General features: G+C 40.3%; 1 protein-coding gene across 2 annotated transcripts; it reads right to left on the minus strand.

The window, feature by feature from the left end:
- Positions 1-3,431: 3,431 nt before the first annotated feature.
- Positions 3,432-24,561, minus strand: klhl8 (kelch-like family member 8). Of its 2 annotated transcripts, XR_013963453.1 has the most exons (13): positions 24,452-24,561; positions 20,564-20,783; positions 18,844-18,905; positions 18,163-18,328; positions 16,626-16,946; positions 15,690-15,876; positions 15,098-15,241; positions 14,298-14,409; positions 12,259-12,427; positions 11,185-11,344; positions 9,382-9,583; positions 5,051-7,802; positions 3,432-5,013 (listed from the first exon to the last, which is right to left on the minus strand). XR_013963453.1 is itself a non-coding variant. In XM_080756158.1 (12 exons), the coding sequence occupies exons 2-12, from the start codon at positions 20,759-20,761 to the stop codon at positions 7,679-7,681; spliced, it is 1,845 nt and encodes a 614-aa protein (XP_080612284.1). In that variant the 5' UTR covers positions 20,762-20,783; positions 24,452-24,561; the 3' UTR covers positions 3,432-7,678. The 2 variants fall into 2 exon arrangements, 1 of the variants encoding a protein (XP_080612284.1); XM_080756158.1 differs by having other exon boundaries at positions 3,432-7,802.
- Positions 24,562-25,211: the final 650 nt, after the last annotated feature.

A 25,211-nucleotide genomic window follows, 5' to 3' on the forward strand; every position in this document is an offset into this window, starting at 1 on the left:
TAATGTTTGACTTCTACATCTTTTACAGAGACTATGCCATAAAGATGTCACGGGGCAACACGTGCCCTATAGAGTATAGACATTAACACACACAGTTTTGTCACCTGATGTGACACAAGCACCAATCTATATTTCTCCTCTTAAAGTGTTAGCTTTATTGTTTTTATCAGGTTATAATTTTTCATGTTTTAGGTTAGGTCATATTTTATTGACCGTTGAAGGGTAATTAGATCATCCTCACAACCATTGACATGAAATGAAAACAATACAGAATAACACACAAGGAAATTATGATTCATACAATTTTCTTGTATATCGTTGATGTTTTGTGGAAGCCTCATATGTTATGTTTCAGGATTTAAATTCAAAAATGTATGATTTAGAATCTCAAAACTAGTCGCATCGCTGCACGTTTTGAGCTTGCCTTGTACATCTTCCACGTTTGTTCATTTTATGTGACTATGACGAAGTAGGGCATTCTTAAGAAAGAAACTAAATGCTATATAAAGGTTTTTATCACTGTACAGCAGGAACGTCTCCCTGTATAAAGTAACATCTCAATATGAACATTTCATCCCATTGATTTGTGAGAATATAAAAATCTAATGGTATACGTATAAATAAATTGTCTGACAGACTAAACCTTTCCGTAATTGTTATAAATGGCATCAGATCTACCGTAATAGACCTATGACATGACACTGGAATGTTGGTCATTTAATGGCAAAGATCTTAATTAGCTAAATGATATGGGATTTGTTTGGATTCCTCTACTGAAATTAAATGGTCAACATTGCCACCAAAATATCCATATCTGGACATCTTACCCAATTTACATTCTTTTGGGGGTTTTAGATGATTTTTATATCCAGATTGACACGCTTTTGAATGACACCAATAGGGTAATTTTGACAATTAAATAATATCCGACAAACATTAGAAACAGGGGGAGATATATATATATATATATACTGAACAGGCTCCCTACCTATACCAACCAATAGGAGCTGTCAATAGTGCAGCAACAAGGATGCATGCAGTTGTTTAACCCAGACATCCCCGGAATCTGACATTTTAACAAGCACAGAAGTATATACCTAAGCCTAGTTAGTACAAACATCTTTTATTTCTGGTCCCATGTTGGAATTAATGCAAAATGTAATATACATACTTTGAATTAACCGCCCTATAGACTTCATCATATGAGGAATAGATCTAGTTGTGAGCATGGAATCTGCTCTTTGCTGTTTTCAAGATTTTTAAAACAAATCTGGAAATCTTTCCCAAAATAGGGACGCTAACATTAACAGAATATTGTACAAATAAGTGATGTCTTACCACAAGCAAGCAGAACATACAGGATGAGAAGTTGTAGAGACATTGTTAAGGATCTCTTCATTTTTCTACCACCTCCCTGTACTGCATGTCTAATACATGATATCTTAATACTGTAGGTATCTTTTCCTTAATTCCCCCCAGAGTACAGGCCCTGTGTAATGTACTAATGTGGTATACAAGCTGCCAGTTAACAGTTCTGACTGAGCATCATCAATTTGGGTAGCTACTTTTCAACATCAGATCAGGGTCCAAAGATTAGCAGCAGTAAAAGTTAAACACAGATGACAAACACTTGACTCTACAACTCTGCTATAACTCTATAGCAGGGGCAGGGTTGAATTCGCTGCGGGGGAGTGGAGGTGAAATCCATCCATGGGTGCCTTTTTTTATTCGAGTTTTCAAAATGTGTAAACATTTTTCAAACTGCATATTTTAGTTCCTCAAAAACATCCAAGTCTGCTGATCTACAAGCTCAAAATGTTTCACAATGTGACATGTTGTGAGCTTGTTATTTTGCTACTACCAAGTATATAGGGCTGTTTATTTTACTAATCGAACCCAGGGCAAGGGCGGGGGAGTCATAATTAACCTCAAAGGGGTTAACGACTAACCCCATTTAGATTCTACAAATCGTCTGTCGGGGGGGAAACCTCATAGGTCCAAAACGGCTACTCTTCAGGATTCAAATTCAAGATCATCAAAAGTATCAGATCAACAAGCTCAAAACGCGGTGCGAAGTAGATCTGCTACTCTTGTTGCTTTTGCGTGGCAGGGCGTTCATTTACAAAAAGATATCCAACGCTAACTTTTGGTGGAGATGTTTTGCTAAATATAAAGCTAAAATAACAGATGCTTTCCAGGTGTAATTGTGTTAACTGCCAAGCAGATACTTGTGTACCATGTCCAACAGGGTCCCTAAACCCACATCCACAGTTCCACACTTTATAAATATCTGGAGTTTTAACATCTTTGATCACCATTACCCTCAGGAAAGTTTGAATTATATTTGACAGTGTCAAAGTCCAAACACAGGAACTGGTCCTCATAACAGCCACATGCCAGTATGGTTTATACAACCAACTCTCTGCCTGTTAATTGTTACTTTTTAACTTTACAGAACATATATAAAACTTAATTAAAATCATATTGTAGAAATGAACAATAAAATAGTTCTCCGCAGATATTCAATTGTTGATTGTGAAAGCAATTCCATTTAGTTTGAGTCATATTTTAGTCATCTGAAATGTTTTAGTTTGATTCTAGTTTTAGTCGACAAAATATGTGGTTTTAGCAAACTAAATAAATCTAGTTAATTTTGTTGACGAAAAAGTATTTTGGTGGTGCCTTGATTGCGTCAAAGTCTTGATTTTTTTTCTAAAGATTTGTTTTTGCCTTTTCTGACTTTAGTATCAAGTGAAGACTGACAGGAAAGAGGGAGAGAAGGGGAGAGACACACAGCAAAGGTTGTCATGAACAGGACTCGAACACTCGACGCACTGTCAGGCCAAAGCCTATACTGTATGTCACATGTGGCATGCGTCTGGACCACTTTGGGTGCCCAAAGTCTTGATCTTCTAAGTGCAACACCCGAGTGCAACCAAACATAAAATGACTTGTCTTTTAGTTGAGCTGGATCTCTTCTCCACAATTCCCTCCCTAACATTTTAGTTTTTCATTTGTTGATGAAATTGTCAATATATTTTGTCTTAGTTTTTGTCAATGAAAAAGGGTAGTTGACACAAACATTTTTCGTCATAGTTGTAGACAACGAAATTAACAATGCATCTTAGGACATAGGCAGTAGCAAGAGTAATATAGTAAGAGAGTGGCGACACTAGTATTGACTCCCATTGTAACAATTGGAATGCGGAAGTGCTCATTCTATCTCAATGGGATAGTTCCAGTCATAGGAGCAATATTTGGAACTATAGCCCATAAGGCACCCGCTTTACGGTGAGATCAAAGCATGTCACTACTCACTACTCTCCTACTCTACACTCTGTAGCCTGGGCAGTAGATACCATCATGGAGGTATTGTCTTTTGGGGTTTTGGTTCCTAAAATTTGAAAAGGTAACACACCTTCTGGCCAATACTTAACTTTATTAAACCAATGTATATCAATGTAATGGAAATTAACAGCATGCTCTTAAGCAGTCAAAGGTGAACAACACAAAATACAGCATAACAATTTTACAAAAAAAAACATACACATTCTCACATCAAAGTTGGCAAATAAATTCTGGTGTAAAAATGGTATATCAAGTAGAAAGATTGCACTAGCATTAAAGCGGCACTATGTAACCTTTTTAATGAATACATTTTAATTTGGTCCAATCTGTATGGTAGAGTATGTTAATACACTATAACGTATGCCGTTGGGGCGGTTGCATTTTGTCTCCCTGCTCTTGAGACATTTAGATTATAGTGTCGCGTCTCACCTAGACACAGGATCTGACACAAAGTTTAACCTGATGCTCAAGATTGAGCAAGCAGGCAGGCTCCATTAGTTCAATTGTAGAAATGTCAGTACTGGTTCAAATCTTGGGTAGAAGAGTAATGTTACATAGTGCTGCTTTAATTATGGAAGAACACAAAGGGTGAAATAACTAGTTTCTTTTTTTTTTGCCTTTGTTCTACAGACCTCCAAATGTAAACAATGCAAGTCATATCTTGGTGTGTTTTTCAAAACTATATATATTCTAGAAAACATTAGAGTAATTTAAAATGACTTAATTTGGAGTTACCAGAGGCAAAATAGTTTAACAAGTTATTTTCAGCCTCAATGCCTAAAATATGCAGATATTAATGTAGATATCTGAAAATAGCTTCAAATTCTCCATTCAGGACAAAAATATACTTCCACCTCATGATCTATTCTAGGAAAATAGTGCACAGCAATGGATTACACAATGTAGAAAAGAACAACACCAAATACACTTGTTTTATGATACAAAACTCCATATATATACTAAAATATATTTGAACCATTTGGCAGTCTAATCTCAGTCTAAACGTGTACACATCCGAACACTCTTGAGAAGTATTTCTGACAGTCCAGCTATCATCTCACAAATTGTGAATATGAAAATCATTCCCTGTCAGCTTGGATAGATCCTACTGTGGATCACGGAGCTGAATGTTGAATCCTATTTTTAAAGAGTTATAGTTGTGCTCCTGAGCATTTCAACAAGCTCACGTTTCAGGAGATATGAGAAATTAACCAGATCTCAATCGCACACCAACAGCTCTGAGTTTTTCCTAGTCAAACGCTGCACGTTTTGGCACCTGCACTGCAGCACACACATTCCCATGCAGCAAAGTCCTCACACATCCAGTGACTGTTTGGCTGTTCCAGTCAGCCAGGAAGGATTGTTGAAACGCAATTAGAGGCAACAGCCAGCTATAAGAAAACTGCTAGGATATGATCCAGCCAATGTCAAAAATAACTACTGATAAGGGTTTGGATTCCACACTCGGAACAGTTCAAATACCTTTCCCCGATGTCTTTGTATATCCTGAAATAAATGCGAATGAAAGGAACTTTGAAAACGGAGATGTAACAAAGATCTAATGTGGGTCAAACACGCCTTAGGGAAATGTTAAGTGTTCCACACGCCACACTGCAAAGAACCATGTAAGTGTAGCGATCAGAGTCTCTCAAGACAGACTTGTTGCTTGCCACAAATTTTAAATGCTTCCGCCCAACAGTACTGTGCCTCTAGCTCTAAGAATAAGTAGTGAAAACAGAGGTACCGCCCCCATCCCAGTTTTTTGCAGACACAAATAATCCTAGGAACTGAATTAGCAAATATTTTAACATTAACTAGAAGACACTAGACCACTAGCTACCCGTTATCAGGGGCTGAATTAAAGACTCTCCGTAGCATTTAGAGATTATGGAACAGGCTTGAGAGACTAGTCTAGTGAAGCCTTTTCAAATATTTTTTCCCCCTCTCCCCTACATTGAGCTTCCCTAGCTTAACAAAAACAACTGAAACACAAAAGTGCAATTTTCAGACAGGCTCAAGCAGTCCTTGAAAATGAAAAGCTTTCATACTGGCCTTTTATAGAATTCAGGTTTATGCTTTATACTGAAACTAGTGCGGTGAATGCTGAATCCTTACTTATCCTCCCTCACAATATTACACTCTAACCTCAGCAGTCATTTTCCCTTAAATTAAACTACATCAATGTGATTAAATAAAAGGTAATACAGTACCAACACATTACTGAAATGCAAATATCACAAAGAATCATTTTAAATGTCCTTTTCTTGTCAGATGTGCACATTATAGCCAGTAAATAAAAGAGAATATTCCACAGTCTGTGTACGTAGATTAACCACTCTATGGGCGTGAAACAGCAAGTGTTGATATCCATGATGTTAAACCACTTAAAAAAAAAAAGTTATCCTCGTTTCTCATCATTTTGGAGTATCGTACGGCATACTATAGCGCGCCGTTTTTCATCATTTTTGAGGATTTGAAAAAAAAAAAAAATCCGCAATTTCCGCAATTTGACAAAAACGATGGGTTATAGCCCATGTTTTTTGAAATTTTGAAAAAAAACGTTATCCTCGTTTCTCATCATTTTGGACCATTGGCTATAGCCCATATCGTACGGCATACTATAGCGCGCCGTTTTTCATAATTTTTGAGGATTTGAAAAAAATGACGAAATGACAAAAACGATGGGTTATAACCCATGTTTTTTGAAATTTTGAAAAAAAAAAAGTTAGCCTCGTTTCTCATCATTTTGGACCGTGGGCTATAGCCCATATCGTACGGCATACTATAGCGCGCAGTTTTTCATCATTTTTGAAGATTTGAAAAAAATGACGAAATGACAAAAACGATGGGTTATAGCCCATGTTTTTTGAAATTTTGAAAAAAAAAGTTATCCTCGTTTCTACAAGGTCTTGAACATGTGGCATTGTCAAGTGTCGCGACCTTGTAGATCTGATTATTTTCAAATAATTCTCGAACACTGGAAACATTTTTGCCTATAATGTTATCATGCCCAAAATAGGCATAGGGGGTTAAAAATCTGCATTGTGTGACACGTGATCCTGTCCCTGACCAATGGCTGAAAATAAGTGTAATAACAAGCCGTTGTTTTCCACAACAAGCCAGCTCTCTTCCCTGTAGATCCCACTCTCGCCCCCCAGCAGCACCCCTCATCACACAAAGCACCCGCCACACTGTTGGCAGCCAAAACACATGGGAAGCTCACAACACGTTTCGACGCATTGTGAGTGTGTACATCTACTATTTTCAGCATGCTACTAAGTGTAAAATGACTTGTCTTTTACTTATACTGGATCTCTTGTCCACTAGTCCATTCCTAACATTTTAGTCTAGTTTTTATTTGTTGACATAGTCAATATATTTTGTCTTAGTTTTAGTCGTCATAGCTTAGTTTTAGTCAGTGATAAAGGTAGTTGGCGAACATCTTTCGTCATAGTATTAGTCGACGGAAATCAACACTGAAGGTAGGCAATTGATACATCTATCAATTCAATTGGGCATTACTTATTGCACAGATACAAATCTAAGTAACGGTAATTCCAGCAGTGCAGTCAGAAGTGGTGTTGAGCAGGACAATCCAACAGTAATGTAGTAGTGGAGAGCATGGGTGTGATCAAGGATAAGTTGTCCTGGCTGGGACTACTTTGGGACATCTAGGCCGGGGGAGACGCCTGGATTTCCCCCACATTAATAGCCATGCTGCTCAGGGTTCACGCCTTTTCAACTGTGACCTCATTTCTGCCCGTTAACGGCGTCTGTATCCGTCGAGTTCAGTCATATGTTCAAATAGATTGTCACAGCTTTCGTATATTTGACAAATCGGTCGTCTATGATGAGGAACAGTGCGTTTGTCCAGGAGCAATATGTCCTCATGATGGTGGCTCCTCATTGGCAGGTGATTACATTGGGAAAACATAATTGGCAATTAATAATAAATAAATGTATTATTAATTCAATCAACTAATACATTTGCACACGAACACAGAAAAAAAAAGAAAGGAAGGAAATGAGTAACATGGACGGGCCGGCACATCATGCACATATTGGTCGGTTGCGTTTAGTCTCCATGAAAACCTTCATACATTGCATATTATTTTCAGGCCTTGAAAAAATTAAATAATAAATCAGGAAATATCACACAATGCAGCTTTAACTCTTAGTGACAGTGTGGACAATATTAACAGGGGACGAGGGGATGGATAAGGGCTCTTGGTTGGGTTCAAGTGCTTGTGAATGGGTCGGGGTCGACAGGCAGCTCAGATCTGGCGGTGACTGACAAGGCGAGTCCCGCTTGGGCAGATGCAGCTGTGGATCACATGCAGTTGACCACGTTGCTGGAGCCCTGGCCGACGTCCCTGATTTGGCTGATGTGCGACTCGCAAACGGCCACGCCGGCCCCGGCGCGGCAGTGGGACACTGAACCCACCAGCTCCCACCTGGAGGAAAACACACAAGCAACGGGGGAAGGCTCTCAGGAGGAAAGACATAACGACATTATCTGATGTGTCTTATATGGGCACTCGGGTGGCGTAGTGTTGAGTTCCACAGCGATTTTTTGTTTTAGTCATAGTCTCCTTGAATCGTTTATTTACTTTTAGTCACACCTGAAATGTTTTAGTGTTAGTCTAGTTTTAGTCGACCAAATATGCGATTTTACTTGACTTGGATAAAGTCGACTAAAATGTATTTTGGCGGGCCTTGATGCCGTCATGACTGTTTTTACACTTGCTGAAAATAGCCGATCTACAAGCTCACAGCGCGTCGCAGTGCAACCAAGTGTACAATGACGTATAACGCGTTGCAGTGCAACCAAATGTAAAATTACTTTTATTTGTTGACGAAATTGTCAGTCTTCGTTTTAGTCATCATAGCTTAGTTTTCATTTAGTTTCCATTTGGTTTTCATCAGTGAAAAAGGGTAGTCGACGAAAGAAATTCGGCATAGTGGCGCAGTGGTAAGGTCGCTGAGTCGCTGACCACCACCATGGAAGTCGTGGGTTCGAATCCACCGTGGTGCATCCGGCTTTGTCAGGTGTCCGTACGAACACAATGGGCCCGTGTTCGGGGGGGAGGGAAGCCGAGGCAGGGAGGGTGATATTGGTCATTGCACGTAATCCTACCTACAGGCTGGGGAGGCACCCGTCAGCGGGGAGTGTTGGGCGGGAGGTCCAGGAGTAGGACGAAGGCTCTAAGTACGTCCTCCCGGTGGGGGCTCCTCAGTAAGCAGTGACAACACAGAAGTGTGTGTGGGGAGGAATCAATTGGCATAACGACTAATTTGGGGGAGAAAAAGGGTCTAAAAAAAGAAAACCTTGTGTCCTCTTATCTAGCGGCTGCACAGAACAGGTCGACTGACTCAAATAAAAGTTGCACTCCTGTTGGTCGGAATGCATAAAATCTTCTCAGTCTACTTTTCTAAGTAACAGGTTCAAAGAGATGCAGTATAGGATACTTCATAAACACACAACACCTGAAATTTTTAATAAAATCAATCCCAGTAGGTCTCCATTGTGCATTAAATGCAAAAAAGCGGTTGGTACATATATACACCGTTTCTGGGAATGTCCCAAGATAGCCAGGTTCTGGTCTTGTGTGACAAAATAATTGAGTTAAATTATTAAGTCTACGATCTGTAAAGATCCTGGGCAATTTTTATTAAAAGAAAGTTGCACTCCTTGAAGGAGGGTGTCCATAAATGTTAATGCTATGTATGACTATGTTTTTCTGCTGTACAAACCTAATAAACAATGTTAAAAAAATAAGTTGCATTGCTCAACTCTATCATAAATCAATGTACAGCCTAAACAACAATGCATATCCTATAGTCTTCCTCCCTGGTCCTATCCATATCCAGATAGTTTTGTTTTATTAAATCTGAATGGCAAAAAAAAAGCCCCACATGTAAATCAGTTTTGTACCACATTAAAGTGGTTTTCAAATCTGATTTCTGAAATGTGTTCAAGTCTGGACACAAACTTGATATTCTGACCCTGAACAAAGCCGTTGTTGTCCTCACCTGTTCATGCGAGGTTCAAAGGCCTCCACTGTGTTCAGGTAGATGTTCCCATTGTGTCCGCCGACAGCAAACACCCTGCCCATGACAGTGGCCACCCCTACGCCACCACGCGGAGTGGTCAGTTCTGACACATACTCCCAGCGGTGCTGCCGGGGGTCAAAACACTCCACAGAGCTCAGCGGTGAGTTGTCATCAAAACCACCTTCAGAAGAACAAGAACAAGTGTGAAAACGATGCAAGGGAGGACATAATGGTGTTGTTAGAGGGTACGAGTAGGCATGCAATATCAACACCGCAGGTGGAACAAAAAAATCTAAAGATTATAAAAATCTAAACATGAAATTAGAACTTAATTGCTGCCTGAATGAGTAGAAAATATGTATGGCAGGTAAGATCAGCTATCAGCTTACTTGTGAGAAAGGGGCAGGAGATCTAAATCCATCGGAGATAAATATGAATACGGTATATTTCCAAATAGTAGCCCTGACTCAAATAGCCACCCACTACCTAATAACAGGGAGACAAAAGACTTGCCTGCAATATTTTTACCATACCTATAATTTTGCACTAAAAACATGCTGGACAGGAACTGTCCAGTGCAGGCTGGTGTAAATATAAATAATAGCCTACTGAAAATAGACGCCCAGAGTCCAAATCGATTTTGCATAATAAACGATTTGAGAAAATACAGTAGTCATCTATATGTATAGTGGAAATTAGTAAGACCCCTTTCACTCTTTCTACACAGTTTGGTGTCATATTAGAGCCAACATTCTGCACACACCACCACATAATAACAAAGATCACAGATTATCCCCATCTCATAAATAGGAGAGTATTTAAGAACAAGTCAGAATGGTAACTGCCTGAATCCAGGTTTGTAAAAAAGCTGGCATTCCCAAGAAGACTTCTACAAAGTGATGAATAAGTCTGAATACTTATGTTATGTAAATTATACATTTTTGCAATTATTTTAAAATTATAACTATCTATCGTGTTGTTGCTTTGTTATGATGGGGAAATGTAGCAGATTGGTGGCAATAATGCAATCCATTTAACATTGAGTCACTCAACAAATTGTGGAAACATTTGAACTTGAAGGAAATCTGAATACTATCCAAAGACATGATTATGTAGTTATTCCAGGACTAGATTTCATCCAGAATATGGGTTCATAAACACTGTTCAATTGCTTGGAGTAGTATTGTATTGTATTGGTTACTCATACTGTATGTAAACCATAAAAGCTGTGCAGTAGCTGACAACACAAAATACCATAAGTTGTTGTGAGGCTTCAATGACTCAAATTCAGGAGGTACAATAAAAGTCTCTTTGCCTGTATTGCCCGTAATGAGTAACCAGTCGACTACAAAACCTGAACTTTTCTCATTCTTGTTTTGCTATAAAAGTATAAGAATCAGACAGCATGGAGCTGGAAGGCATGTGACCTGGCTGACTTAACCACGTTAACCCCTTAAAGACCTGAAAGCCAATTCTAAAAATGTAAATATCAGTGGTGCTCAAACTTTTTAATGTCAAGGACCCCAAAAGTTATATGTATTTGGCTGCGGAACCCCATCTCAAAATACGTTGTTCCAGGGACCCCCAGAAGCCAAGATTTGAGTTAAAAATGTTTGCTTTAAAAACATTATATATATTAAAAGATTTGCACAAATGTTTTTTTATTTTTTATCTCCAAGCCTCATTCGGCTCTGCAGAGACCGAATGAGGCGATTAACATGCTCGTACTTTGAATCCAAGTGATTCATTGTGATCCATTTCAGTCAGTACGTCTCGTCTCACCCACGACATAGAGGCAGCCATTGAGTTTGCTGACTCCGTTTCCGGCCCGCCGCTGGCCCATCTCCTTGACCTCTGTCCACTTGTTGAGGTGGGGATCGAAGCGCTCCACACTAGATAGGGAGGCCACGCCATCATTCCCCCCCACTGCGTACACGTGATCCTGGCAGGATGAGAGGTTTGAAGTCGTTACGTGCCGAGTAAATCCACATTCCAATTACATCAATTATTGCAGTATAGAAACACGATGGCTGGATGATTGCGGTTGTAAAACAATAAGGTTATGATCCTCGGTGTAAAGCAGGGGAATGTTTATACTTGGCACATTGGCTGTTATCATCAGACCGGGAGATAATGAGCAGACGGGGTGGATGAACTGCATCATCATAGATGGGATACTGGCGGCCCGAGGGGGGCCCCCACCATCACTTAATTTGGTTAATAGCAGAATACTGATATATTATTGATTTGCAAACTTGACCCGCTTTAATTACTTAGCTCCATCCACTTGCATGGAGCTCCCGAAGTCTCACGATAGACGAGAGCTCACGCTTTACAGCTGAAACACGGCAATGGCGTTACTATGAAGTAAAGTGTGACACTTAACATACTGTGGACATTATGGAGAGAACATATATACAAAGAAAATGGATTTCCGAGCGATGGAAATAAGCGAATTAGCACTAAAATCAAATGCCCCATTCGGGGCTTATGATCAGAGGAGCTGGCCAATAATAATAATAATAATAATAATAAATAATTTTTCTCACAAAATAACAACTGGAGCACTTTTATGAGGACTACACAAATGCAAGTAAAGGTGAGAAAGCCTTCTAGCACGAAACTCTCCTTTAAGACCAGAGCTAAATCAGCACGAGAGAAAGGGAGAGGTTTAGGGGAGATGGAGAGGTTTCGGGGAGATGGAGATGAGAGATCATGCAATAACCCGGTAATGCTAGGTACCAAAACCTGAATGAACACAACAACCCCAGCAACGCCGGGCAAGTATATACTGTATGTATGTAGTACTGTATGTATATGAATAGAGTAGATGAACATTGTTCTGTTGTTTCTTACCCCCAAGGCTACAGAGCCCACCCCTCCTCTAGGTGAGTTCATGGAAGCAACAGCACTCCAGCGGTCGCTTTCAATGTCATAACGTTCCACATCATTGAAGCAGGAATTGTCATCCAAACCTCCAATAGCATATATAGGACCTCCAAGGGCTGCCAATGCTATGCCCCTTCTAAGAAACACACAGCAAATGCTACATCAGAAAATCATCTAAAAAATAACGAAAGTAAGAATAAATACAAAGGCATGCAGTATGGTAGATATGTTACAATCATTATGTCGAACACTTCTGACAATTACAAATTATTTAACATTTCTTAATGTACCTATTTCTTCCATTCTTTTCCAAAGCACCAAATATCGTGGATCTACAAGCTCACAATTGCATTGCGGAGAGACGCATTCTGAGCTTGTAGATCAGCTATTTTCACATGTATTTCGAAGTATAAACTATGGCGAAGTTTGCTCATTAAGGCCCTCATTTATCAATCGAGTGTAAAATCTGCCACAGATTCGAGTGCAGGTTTCGTAGAACACCCACGTCGCCACGGCATTTATAAAGTGATCGCAAACAGCTGATCCTTCCTTAATTTCGTCCTGACGTTAATAAATGTGACGGTTGAAATCTATCTGGCACGCCCTATGAAATCAAGCCTCGCCCTAGTTTTTGCGACTGAACACATGAAATACGACCTGTGGGAACCATGGAAACCATGGAAAAAAGGTTTCTCCCGTGCCTTGCCCACCTCACGCACCTCTCTCACACACACACACACACACACACACACACACACACACACACACACACACGCAGAAGCACACGCAACTTGCAAGCCCACTGGTGTCTTGTTAAATAAAGAACGAACACCTGCATGAATTAAATAAAGTTGTAGGCCTACCCTGTCTCTTTCCCTCTCACCTCGCTTGCCTTGCTGTCATGTCCACGCACGCACCTACATGACACGTACATCGACATCGCATCGCCATGAATGGAATTAGTTTGTAGGCTGGCCTATATACATTTTACCCATTCGTGCGCAGTGCACGGCGAAGGCGTGATACTGCGCACTGCTGTGATATTAAAGTCCTGTGGGTGACATGCCTGCATGAGAGATAGGCTATCATGTCGTCAAGGCAGTCACAATCAACGTTTATGTAGTGATTTGATCATTGATGAACGAATCATAAACATATGGATGAAGGCTAGCCCTGGTCCAATGCTTACAGCGAGTGTCTCTCTCTGACAGAGAGAGACACTCGCTGTAAGCATTGGACCAGGGCTAGATGAAGGCTTGCCGCTTGCATGTGCTGGTATGTGTTGGCGGCGCACGCCGCGGTCCCGTCCTCCCGACCCCCGAAAATGATCTCGCTTTTATCTGAACTGTCAAAACTGTCTAAGCACTTATAAACGGTGAATGATTAAGCCCCTTACGCCTATAGCATGCTAGTACTTACTACAAATAGGCAAGCTGTATATGCTTGTCATCGTCACTTGGAAATAAAGGCGTGCAGTCCACTGTCCATTCATGCCTTTTTTTTAAAATAATATCATAATCGCATATGCCGCATCACCGAGTCCGCATGCGCTCCAAAATCATCTCACAAGTGCGCTCGCATAACAAGGCCAGTAAAGCAGTGTTTGATTAAGCACAAACTAATACATTGTAAACATGTTATATTGTTTTTAATTGCGCGATTTTAATTACTTGTAAAGTTGGAAATCTCTCTTTTGTTTTTTACATACACATACCGTTTTATATTAACATTTTAGGAGTGAAAACATATGTTTAGATGCCTGTGACAGTGTCAGCAGTTCAGACAAGGCTGCTCCGCTTGTGTACGACAGAAAAACAGCCAAGGAAAAAGCGTAAGCAAGCTGCCGACCAGACGTGGGATTTGAACGTTGTCACGTTCGATTTCAAGCTTTGCCGGAAATGGTAAATGTCAAAAATGTCGGCAATTTCGGCGTGCACCCATATTTTGGCGTACGCACGGTTGATAAATGAGGGCCTAAAACATTTTAAATATATGGTGTAAATGACCTCTTTGTGTTCATAGAGGCTTTCATCATCCACTTATTAGTGAGGGGGTCGAACATCTCCATGTTTCCAAGGTGTTCACTTCCATCATGGCCCCCGACCGCATACACCTTCCCTGAGGAAAGATTACAACGTTTCAACATTGTGTCAACATTACATTCCATTACATTGTAGTCTCGTGTAGCCATGACAACTATTCCACAATCTCTGGATGCTATGTAGAGTCTGGAACTAGAGTCTGGAGCTCATGTCACGGCTAAAATACTGAATATATGCTTTGATGGTGTCTATATTAGGATACATTTGCACGACGGAAGTGGAGGAGGGGGCGGCTTCCGCTTTCACCCTTAATCATTTTCAGAGCTTCCGTGCTTCCGTATGACCGGAGAAGCACTTGAATATTGTGGCAAGCAACAGTCTGGCCAGGCAGGACTAATGACATTCTAAACACATCATTCTCATAAAGCTACTTAAAAGTCATGCAGATCTAAAACCCTCACTGTCACTAAACTAATACTTAAGGTAGATGTATTCCATTTTACAGTCTGAAATAAAAGGATCAATATGTAATTTGCATCCACTAACTAGAGGGTGCTTGTGATTACTCCTTGTTCTACAAACAATGTAATGTAACATTTCTACTGTGGCATGCAATAGCCTGGAAATATCAGCAGCAAATGTTGAAAATGTATGTTAGAATGTTTTGAGATACACTACATTTTACTCAGTAGGATTCCATGTTGTTAATGCATGGTACAAAATGGACGACACTGCTATGACCTATATTTCCTATCTCTTCTCACCTCCTACAGAAATCACTCCTACATGGCGTCGTCTGCTGTTCATTTCGGGGCCAAAGAACCAGCTGTTCTTGGTGATGGAGTAGCACTCGATGCTGCGGAACGGGTCACCCGATCCACCTCGGCCGCCCACACAGAACAGCACACCTGAGGTGACAAAGAGAAGGTACAGTAAGCAAAAACAATATTCACTTCAGACTAAAATAAAACACAGATTCGAGCCCATCCCTCCTTTTAGGTGTGTTGTGTACGTGGGAGCAACAGCATGTTGGTTTAAACATAATCTCTCAAGAAGACTTCTTAGATGTGATTGGCATTGTGCACAGTAACAAGATCTAAGTTATTGTTTTTTTTTTTAGGTGTGTAGATATTAACCATGAGCAATTAGATTTTCTTATCTGCATGAATTTAAAGGAAAATATTAAATAAAAGGTAGTAAAAACCTTTATGCCGAACCCAAACTCCCAACGTGTTTTTGTCTCAAGAAAAATAAAATACTTTATTACATCAGGAACTAAATAACAAAATGTTAGCACAATGAATGTCACATGATGATCAAATGTAGTAAAGCCAAAGTCCACCTTGTGAGTCCTACCTGCAGTGTGTTTCCTGGGTGTAGTGCGGACCGAATACTCAAAGTCAGGCACCACCTTGTTGCTTAGGAGATGGTGGTAGTAGTTGGCCTCGTCCAGAAGGTCCCGACAGTTGAGATTAGTTTTAATAATCTCTTCCTTGGCCACCGTCCCTGTCAGGAATTCCAATGGAAGCAGGGGGAGGCGCACCTGAAGGGGAAATTGACAACTCAATAATAGTAATTATGCTTGCACATCCATTATACAGTAATGTCATGAACATGCATACACACTAGGATGTGTATGGACACACTAGGATGAGACATTTTGGCCGATGGCCGCAAAGAGATATCGATATGATCTCATTCTGTATAAAACATAATAATTTTGGCCATTCCAGCTTATAAACACTGAATTTGATAAAAAGCAATGCCTTTTTATTCCAAAACTAGGAATGAACAGTTATTGAAATGTTAGCCCATATCCCAACATAAACAGCTTGAATGTAGTATTTTTATTTAAGAATGTTCAAATGTTGACTCTTTTGAAAGCTCCCCCAGAAAGCACTGATATAATTTACAGTTTTCATCATCACAAAAGGCTTTTTCAGGTGTTTTTCAACATAATTATAAAATAAAATATCTGCTAAAACAGATACCGATTACAGATATATTGGTTTAAGGCCAATCGGCCAATACCGATATGTTGACCGATTAATCTCCCATCACTAATACACACCGTCTACCTTGACTATGATCTGATTAGCTCTGAATCGATATCCTGATGAGATTAGATATCTTTGATAAATCTTTAAAAGATTGCTGATGCAAAAGATGGCTTGAAAAGTAATAATGCATTATATTATTGTCACAATACAATATTATCGTTACAATATTGATGAGGTATAATATTGTTAGGGGTGTTTATATAGCAGGCAGGCAGGCAGATGTTTCTCTAACCTGAGACAGTATCTGGTCCAGCCAGGCCTTATGGTGCTGTGGGTTGGCTCTCAACCACTTGACTGCTGCATTGTACACCTGTGTTTCTGTGTGGATGTTGAGGTCGCTGGAGGACAGCAGTGTGCGCAGGTGCTGCGGCGACACAGACGGGAAATCATCACACTGCACCACCTCGCAGAAGTGCTCGCAGGCATAGCGGTCGGCCATGTCCATTAGATCCACGCGGTTATGGCTCTCGGCAAACGTGCGCACCGCCAGGCAGTTGGTGGGGTGGAAATGGGCCTTCATATATTCACAACAGGCACGCGCCACCAGTTCAACCTAAAGGATTCAGACCACAATTGCAAGGCGCATGAAAACACTAGGCTGATTTTCCACTTCAGATTAAAATCTACAGCAGATGGCAGGCTAGTAAGCAATGCAGCCGCAGCAAATACAATTAATTATTATTACTAGTCCTTACCCGTTCTGAATATATGAACAGCAAATATATATATATATATATATATAGTAAATATATATATATAGAATATTAGTGGTCCATGACATGAAAATGTTTGAGAACCACTGCTCTGAAACAACATTGGACAATGATGTTTGACAGTCAGCTATATTGTTGCTTATTGTAGATTTATTTTCGGATTTTCTGACTTATTCTGGCCCGTTAACATTTTCATAGACCTGGTTGCTTGTTTCCCTCTCAGTCAATGTGGCAACCCTGGTGATTGCCCAACACTGTTTTGGTTCCGTTCCTATGCTAATGTAGCTTAGCAACAGCTAGGAGAATGCAGTAAGCTGCTGCGGTTTAAAAGTTTAGAAGTTTTTTGCGCAATTTATGTCCCCGAATGTATGGATATGGACTTATGGCGCCATCGCTGCCTCTTTCTTTAGTAGAAGTGTTGACAGTTTTAGCGTCCCTCTCACGCGCGCGCGCACACACACACACACACACACACACACACCGCCTCCTGGCGCACACACACACACACACACTGTGAAGGCCGTAGTACTGTAAATATGACATGAATATGAATGCAAAGTAGCGGTCCATGTGTGGACAGGCTACCTGTCGCCGCGGTGCATGGTGAGATGTGTGCAAACCGTGTAGTTTATCAGGAGAAGACTACCAAAGGATGCAACACGCACACACACAGTCAGCGGCGCCAAATTGTATAGGGCACAATTTGTTGTGTTGCAGCGCTAGCTAGAGGAAGCATGCCAGTGGGGTAACGGTGAGAACGGTGGCCTGTGATGCAGGTGTCGCTAAGGTGTGAGGGTGCGAGGTTAATTCACTAATAAATTCCGTTAAGACCTCCATATTATTATGGTCCATGCCTGTGTGAAAAGTGGGAGTGATTCGTGCAGTTAATGATGAGATAATTCGCTGTCAGTGACATTAATTCATTCATTCAGACATTCAGAGATTGTTAGAATTATTGTTTAGATTAATCATATCATATTACATATGACAAAGGAGGGAGAGCGAGAGAGGAGAGAGAGGGCCTCACAAATCTTGTTTGCATGTATATTTTGTCACCTGAAGGATGCAGGCAGCGTAGAGCAGCGGCTGGACGTTGTCAACAGTTAGAGTGAGTCTAGAGGAGTAGGCAAAGTGCACGAGGTCCTGGATGGCATCACCGTCAAAGTCCTTGATCTCAATCAGCTGCTGCTTGGCTTCTGACATCTCTGATAGGAACATGGCCCTGATGGGACCAACAGTCTCTCAGACAAAGACTACGAAAACTCAAACATCTGATAGGAACATGGCCCTAACTTAGATAACGACTAGAAAAACTGAAGTGCTACTCTAAACAGAACCTAAGCTTACGGTTTCCAATAAATTCTGTTACAGGATATTTTTGTCCTTAAAAATGGTTCACTGTTTTTCAATCCACACATATTGTCGATTCCGGTCTTTTATAATCGTGCATTGCACAACGTTCACCAATAGCTTTACTAGTACTAAGAAATCTACTATGCTCCTGACGAATGTCTATATTCCGACACAAACAATGGTCACAAACAAACTTAAACTTCCATGTTCACTGCCACATCACTGATTTACAGGTTATTTTCTTTTCTTAAAAATATACAGTGTTTATTTCCACTTTGGTAATAAATAATTATTTTGGGGAGCATTCAAAACGGTGTGCATACGTCCTCTTTCTCTATCTCGTTTGTGACAGGACAGTGACTAAACAATGAAAATGAAATGCACCTGAAGTAAGGGATGACACAGGCCAGCACCAGCTTGTGACATGGTATCAGCTTACTGCCCACCTACAAATCAGAGACAGAAACGTATGGAAAACTGATTATGCCAACTTGTTCACATAAAACATTTTAATAATTTTGTGTCCTTGCTAGAGTTGTAAGCTTCGCTCCAGCCCCTGAAAGTCTCAGGCGGTTCCACCATTTCTGGAGAACTTTGCAGTAACATTAGGATATTTTAAGGTAACCATGAAAATGTTGCGAATTTAACAATTTATGTTGTACTGAAAAATGATAAATATGTAAATAAATTAATGTGTCCCTATATTCACCACAATGTTTTCCTAAAGTCAAAGGAGTCTCACTCTCAACATGCTTTTTTAAAGCAGTTTACCAAGTTTGTTTATTTTATTACAGAAGTTCTTTATCATAGTTTAACTAGCAAATGTGCAGAGCAGAGACCTCAGCCAAGGTGGCAAGGTGCCAATATAACATGATGATGCATGTGACCAGTTAATCAGTTCTTCCTGGGTCCATCCATGATGTAAAGCATCTTGAAACAACTTGTGATTTGGCACTAAAATACATTTGAAATGAATTGACTGCACATTGTGGAAGTGCTTTGGATGAAAGGCGCTAGAGCAGTGGTTTTCAACCCCTTTCACATCAAGGTCCATTATATTTGCCATTTGAGCCACGGACCACCATTTTATGAGATTTAGCATCTCAGACCCAAAAATGATACCATTAGGAGATATAACAGGCAAACATTGATCAAAATGACAATTCTTCTACTTTCTCAATTTGTTTAGACTTCTTGTAAACTGGGAGCGTAAAATGAAACGCCCTCAAGGACCACTGGTGGTCCCCGAACCACTGGTTGAAAACTACTGCACTATAGAAATGCAGGCCAGATAGTGGAACCTGAGGAATGGCAGTAGCGATGAGGACAAGGTTTCCTAGAGTCCCATCTACCATGTTTAATTGTTTATATGATGATGACTGGAAGCGTCATCCCATAATGCTAGGACCTTTAACCATGGCAGCCTTGCTAGTGAAACTGGTAGGATTGTGAATGTTTCTGTGATTCCTTCTGTGTAACGATACATTTTAACAGCTATACGATACATGTTTTACGATACATGGACGATACAGTAACTATTTAACAAAGTTTTCTTTAATGCAATTACTATTATAGTTACACCCTTAGCCACAGGTCTTTAATAATTAGTTCTTACAACTGAACAGATACAGTAGACGTGTGAAATCAGGTTCAGTATCAGATTAATTTGAAGAGAAAAAAGAAATAGAGATGGGAACAAAATTATAATCAGATTCAGTAATGCCGTTTGTATCAATTGCTCCCACATGTTCCAAAAATGCAAAGTTACCATGGAAATGTCAGTTCAAAAGTCAAAAGAATCAAAGTCATATCAGTTAAAAAAACGTATGCCCCTTTTATAATCCTATTCGGATTACAGAAATGCAATATGAAAGTAAGCAAGGGCCCATCATACTTAACGTGACACACAAACACACAACTACTATTTATTTTAAGCAATATTACACAAGAGGGTGTGCGTTATCGTGATTATTGGCACACCAGTATAATAAATAAAACATCATAGAGATAATTGATTGTCGATATAAATAATAAACATGCATCAAAAGCTACAGTAATTCAGACACAAATTTCTCTTTCCCTGTGAGCAGAACGAGGGCCTAACCTTCAGGGTGACATCACACAGCTCTCCGACCTCATAGAACTGCCTGAGAGAGTTGTGGAAGTCCTTCCAGGCCTCATGGGCCTCAAACACAAAGGAACCATCAGGCTCACAATCCCCCTTTGAAGGCCTGCAGCCAAGCCGCTTCTTATTGGATTTCAGCTGCTTGGCATGGTCTGGCACCACGTCGCCTGGTGCCATAGCAGTCTACAGCACCCAACACCTGGACAGGAAGATAAGAGAACAATCTTACAAAAGTGATGGCCAACGTTAGTAGGCCATGATGGGGCTATTCAGAGACCTTATTTACGGCAAACACAGGGGATATTAGTAAAAGGGACACACAGATTATTTACCAGCTGAACAAGTTTGGTCTGCAATTACCTCCCTCTCAGTTTCACTTCCTGATCGACTCCCTCAAAAGTACATTAATGCATAATGCAATGTGGAAAAAAGGAATTACCGGTACCTCAGTCACATACAAAACATATGCAACACTACAGTAGCTATATAGCTCACTGCTGACAGTACAGGGGAATCCATGCCATATAGTTAAACATCCAACCAATAATTGTTGAGTCTGATGGAGAATCTGTGCAGCTTTTGCACACTGACTGAGCAACTGAAAGTCAGGAGCCAGGGGGCTAAACTCCACCCACACCTTACAGATAGTGTGTAGGGTCTCCCTACTTTCCATTTCTGTCTGTGAATAGGCTCAGTGTATCGCCTCCTCATCGTTAGTCCACTCAGCTATACGGAGAGAGGATATTTAAGCTCTACTTGCTCCTAAGGTTAGGATGGGTAAAACGCAGGGCATAAATTCCACATGAGCAAATGTACGGTTACAAATAAAAGTGATGGAATCATAATTATATTATTTAACATGCAGTGGGGATATTCATTTTCACACAAGGAGTGTGTATTTCCTGTGATTAATTCACCACATAGAACACAAATATTAAAGGCGCAATAAAGCGACAAACAATACATTTTTGAAACCAGGTCTATTTTTCACAGTAAATAAGAAGCATCAATTTGTATCGTTTATTTGTCACGGTCCTTTATTGACACAAGGTATTTTATCATACAGAATGCACAGTGCTATACACACACTTACACAGTAGTTAGACACTATATAATATGATATAATTGGATCTTGATCCAGCCAAATTAGTGAATGAGTCTAAACTGAAATATCAGTGTGTAGCACAACTACTCAATTGCAAGTAGACTAAAACTTTCTAAGAGAAAGACAAGGCAAATATCAACAATGTTTCATTTTGCTATGCAGTTGGTATGTGTTTCATAATTATAATCTCCTGGCTAACAGGAGATTCCGCTAATCATGCAAAATTCCACAATATGCAGAATGGATGTGCAGTCATTTTGTCATGATCTCTTCCACATCCAAGGAAATAGCTTGTTCTTAGCTTTAAAATATCATGCTTCAATCAATGGCATATCCTTTGGCAAATAGTATTTTTTAGAGCAGCCAATTTGTTCTTTTTTCCTCTCAATGTAGTTGTACATGTCTGTGTTGTGACTGTTACTGTACCCTAGTGCAGTGGTTCTCAACCTGTAGGTCGCCACATGATTTATTGTGGGTTTCCCAGATGACAAACACAGTAACGTGACAAAAAGGACTTACAACAAGATATTTTTAATACCTAAAAACATATATGAAATGGAAAGACTGCATCAAAAGTAGTCAACAAACAAACTATACTATAAACTATATAGCTTATAGATATTTTGTATTATTTTTTTCTTGCCCACAATAATTACCTGTGGAACATAGTCAAACCAAATGTAATGCCTCTCAAGTTTGTCAGGGTGGGAGAGGTCCCCAGTTCAGATGATTACTTTGGGGGGCACGGCCTGCAAAAGGTTGAGAACCACTGCCCTAGTGGCTCACTTGCCAGTGAGTCCCCACCAGGAGGGTGGGACTCCTCAAACCCCCACTGACAGGTGCCACCACATCCAGCAGGAATCACTAGCAGAGCGACAAAGATCACCCTCCCGCCCGCGCTGTTCCATCCCCCTAAACACAGCCATTTGTGTGTGCATAGATGCTCGGCCAAGCTGGATTAAAACCTGGTGCTTTACCCCATAGACATAAAAAGGTAGACGCCAAAAGCGGAAGCTTGCCAAGCTTCTGCATAGGTTCTCTTTTCCAGTGGCACTTGCTTTGGCAATGTCCATGAAAAGACGTGCTGTGATTGGCCAGTACTACCCAGTAGTCACTTGAGTGGCAGTGACGCAGCGTGACGTCAGCACTTCCGCTAGACTTTCTCCTCCCGTTGGAGACGGGTCGATCCAACAAACTGCAGCGACCAATGAGGCATCTATATATTTTTATATACATGCTTTACCCCTGTGCCATGCTGCCACCCATGCACCATGGGTTTCAAACATGTGTACATGGTGAATCTGCATTTGCCAGGCCCATTGCTTTGTAGAGTTTATTTCACACACGCCGGCGATTACTGAAATGACATTTTAACTTGCTCCTCTTCTCTTTACTCCCTCTGCAGGTATGCCCATCCACTTCCATCCCTCAGTAAATAAATGCACCATGAAAAGCATTATTTAACTGCTTGGCCAGGCCTGATTTAGTTTGGCTGAGATCTATAATTATAACTACATCAATCCACTGCTAAGTTGGGACAGGCAATGACAACAATAAGTATGTACGAGTGAATGTAACAACGTTGGCCAGTGGCCACATAAAACTTCATGAACATAGGACCTCAGCATGTGAGATATAGTATATTATGGGTCCACATGGTTACAACAACACTGCAAATTAGATTTAAGCTGCTAGAGTATCCACAACTAATAGTTAAAAACGTTATTTATAACATTAGATGTAAATGGTGTAGCCTCGTTAGCAGCAGCAGCACACCTGCAGTAGTTCTGGTTGGAAGGTGGACTCCCCACTCACCAGAAATTTAGACCCTAGTATTGGGTAGGACTGGACACCTGCTGGTACTGTCCAAAGCCAATAATAAGCTCATTATCTATTTGATCGATCCCGAGATTAGTGTATCCATAACACATAACAGTTAACTTAGAATCAAGCGGCGAATCCGGCGATTCTTAGCCGAGTTGGTGTGGTTCAAACCCAGGGGCTAGACATTAGACTTGCGGATTGCAGCTTTAACTTAACACTGAGCACATCAGTGTCAATGCATGTGAATTGAACACCACGCGTTGTGGTGGTGTGCGTGTGTTACCAGAACTATTTTAAACCACTGAGTAGATAGTAACATTGATACGGTTATTTATAGATATGAAAGCGTTTGACAACATGAAATATGTAACACGTCAACAGTTGATTCATTTGTTTGCAGGCGTGCTGCATGTTATAACTTATCAAGTTGGTGCTGCATAATATGGAACCAGGCTTTAAATCTCGGTTTCTATTTACTTCTCCGTGCTCAGATCTGGTCTAGAGCCCGACTACTGTATCCGGTCATTTACACACACACATGCATGCACGTACATGGGCCGTTTCCGTATCCGCTTACCGGATTTGCAGACCCGGAAAACCAGACCCGAGTAGTCCCAAGTGCACTCAATGTAAACAACACCGCCGATGCCTTTCTCTGAAGTCTCACGTGAAAACACACACTCACAAATGAAACCCACTTGCAAGGCACTGTCGTAAATTAAATTACAAAGCAATTCGACGCAGGTGTTCGTCTGCTAAACCCAGCAATTTAGTAGCAAACGTGCCGACGTGTAAACGTTAGTTAGCTAGTTAGCTAACGGTAGCTGCTGCCACCCACACGAGAATAAGAAATTACGCATTTTCAAAATTAAAACAATGTTATTTAAAATTGGAATGTTACATCGTTTCACTAAATGAAAAATGAAGCCATTTGTTACCTCATGTCGCAGCAAAGGAGAAAAACAAACACTTTCATTCACAGCCGGAGGTGTAACGTTATGCACAGTAGATCCCGAACGGACGAGAGTATCTGCCACTGGAAGTTTGTAGTCGTTTGCTATGCTTATGCTTTGTGGGTATTGTAGTTTCACAATAGTAACAAGCAGCTGTTGAATTATTCCTGGAGAGACTACATCATACACACACTTTGCTTTATTTAGACAGAACAGAAAAGATGATTTGAATACGGTATACAGGACCACCACCACCTATGTCCATGATTTGTAAACTGTTGATAAAGTATTCAATCAAAGATAATAAACTAAGGACAGGAGGTGGGGCGGCAGAGAGGGAGGACGATTTGTATTTATTTATATTTTACATGTACCGGTACATTTACTTAATATAAATAGGGCCAAATACATGGTGGACCCTGTTGTAAACAAGTGTAATGCTTAATTGGGTCGTCCACTCACAGTTAACAGTCTTTGTATTGAGTTTGTGCTTGAAATGTACTGTAATTCTGCAAACTGTTAATAAATATTTCAATCAATCAATCAATCAAAAACAATCATTTTAATGACATTTAATGCCTAATATTCCTGCAATTGATAGAAATTGCTACAATACCTGTGATAGCCATCATTTAATTAGGTCATAAAAATTATGTACCATGCTTGTTCATACCATGTACTCACTGTATACCGGTAGTCTACTTTACATTATTTGCGACCACAAAATACCTTTTGGGAAAACTAG

The sequence above is a fragment of the Protomyctophum bolini genome, assembly GCF_963924005.1.
Source record: "Protomyctophum bolini genome assembly, chromosome: 22".
NCBI classification, from domain to species: Eukaryota; Metazoa; Chordata; class Actinopteri; order Myctophiformes; family Myctophidae; genus Protomyctophum; species Protomyctophum bolini.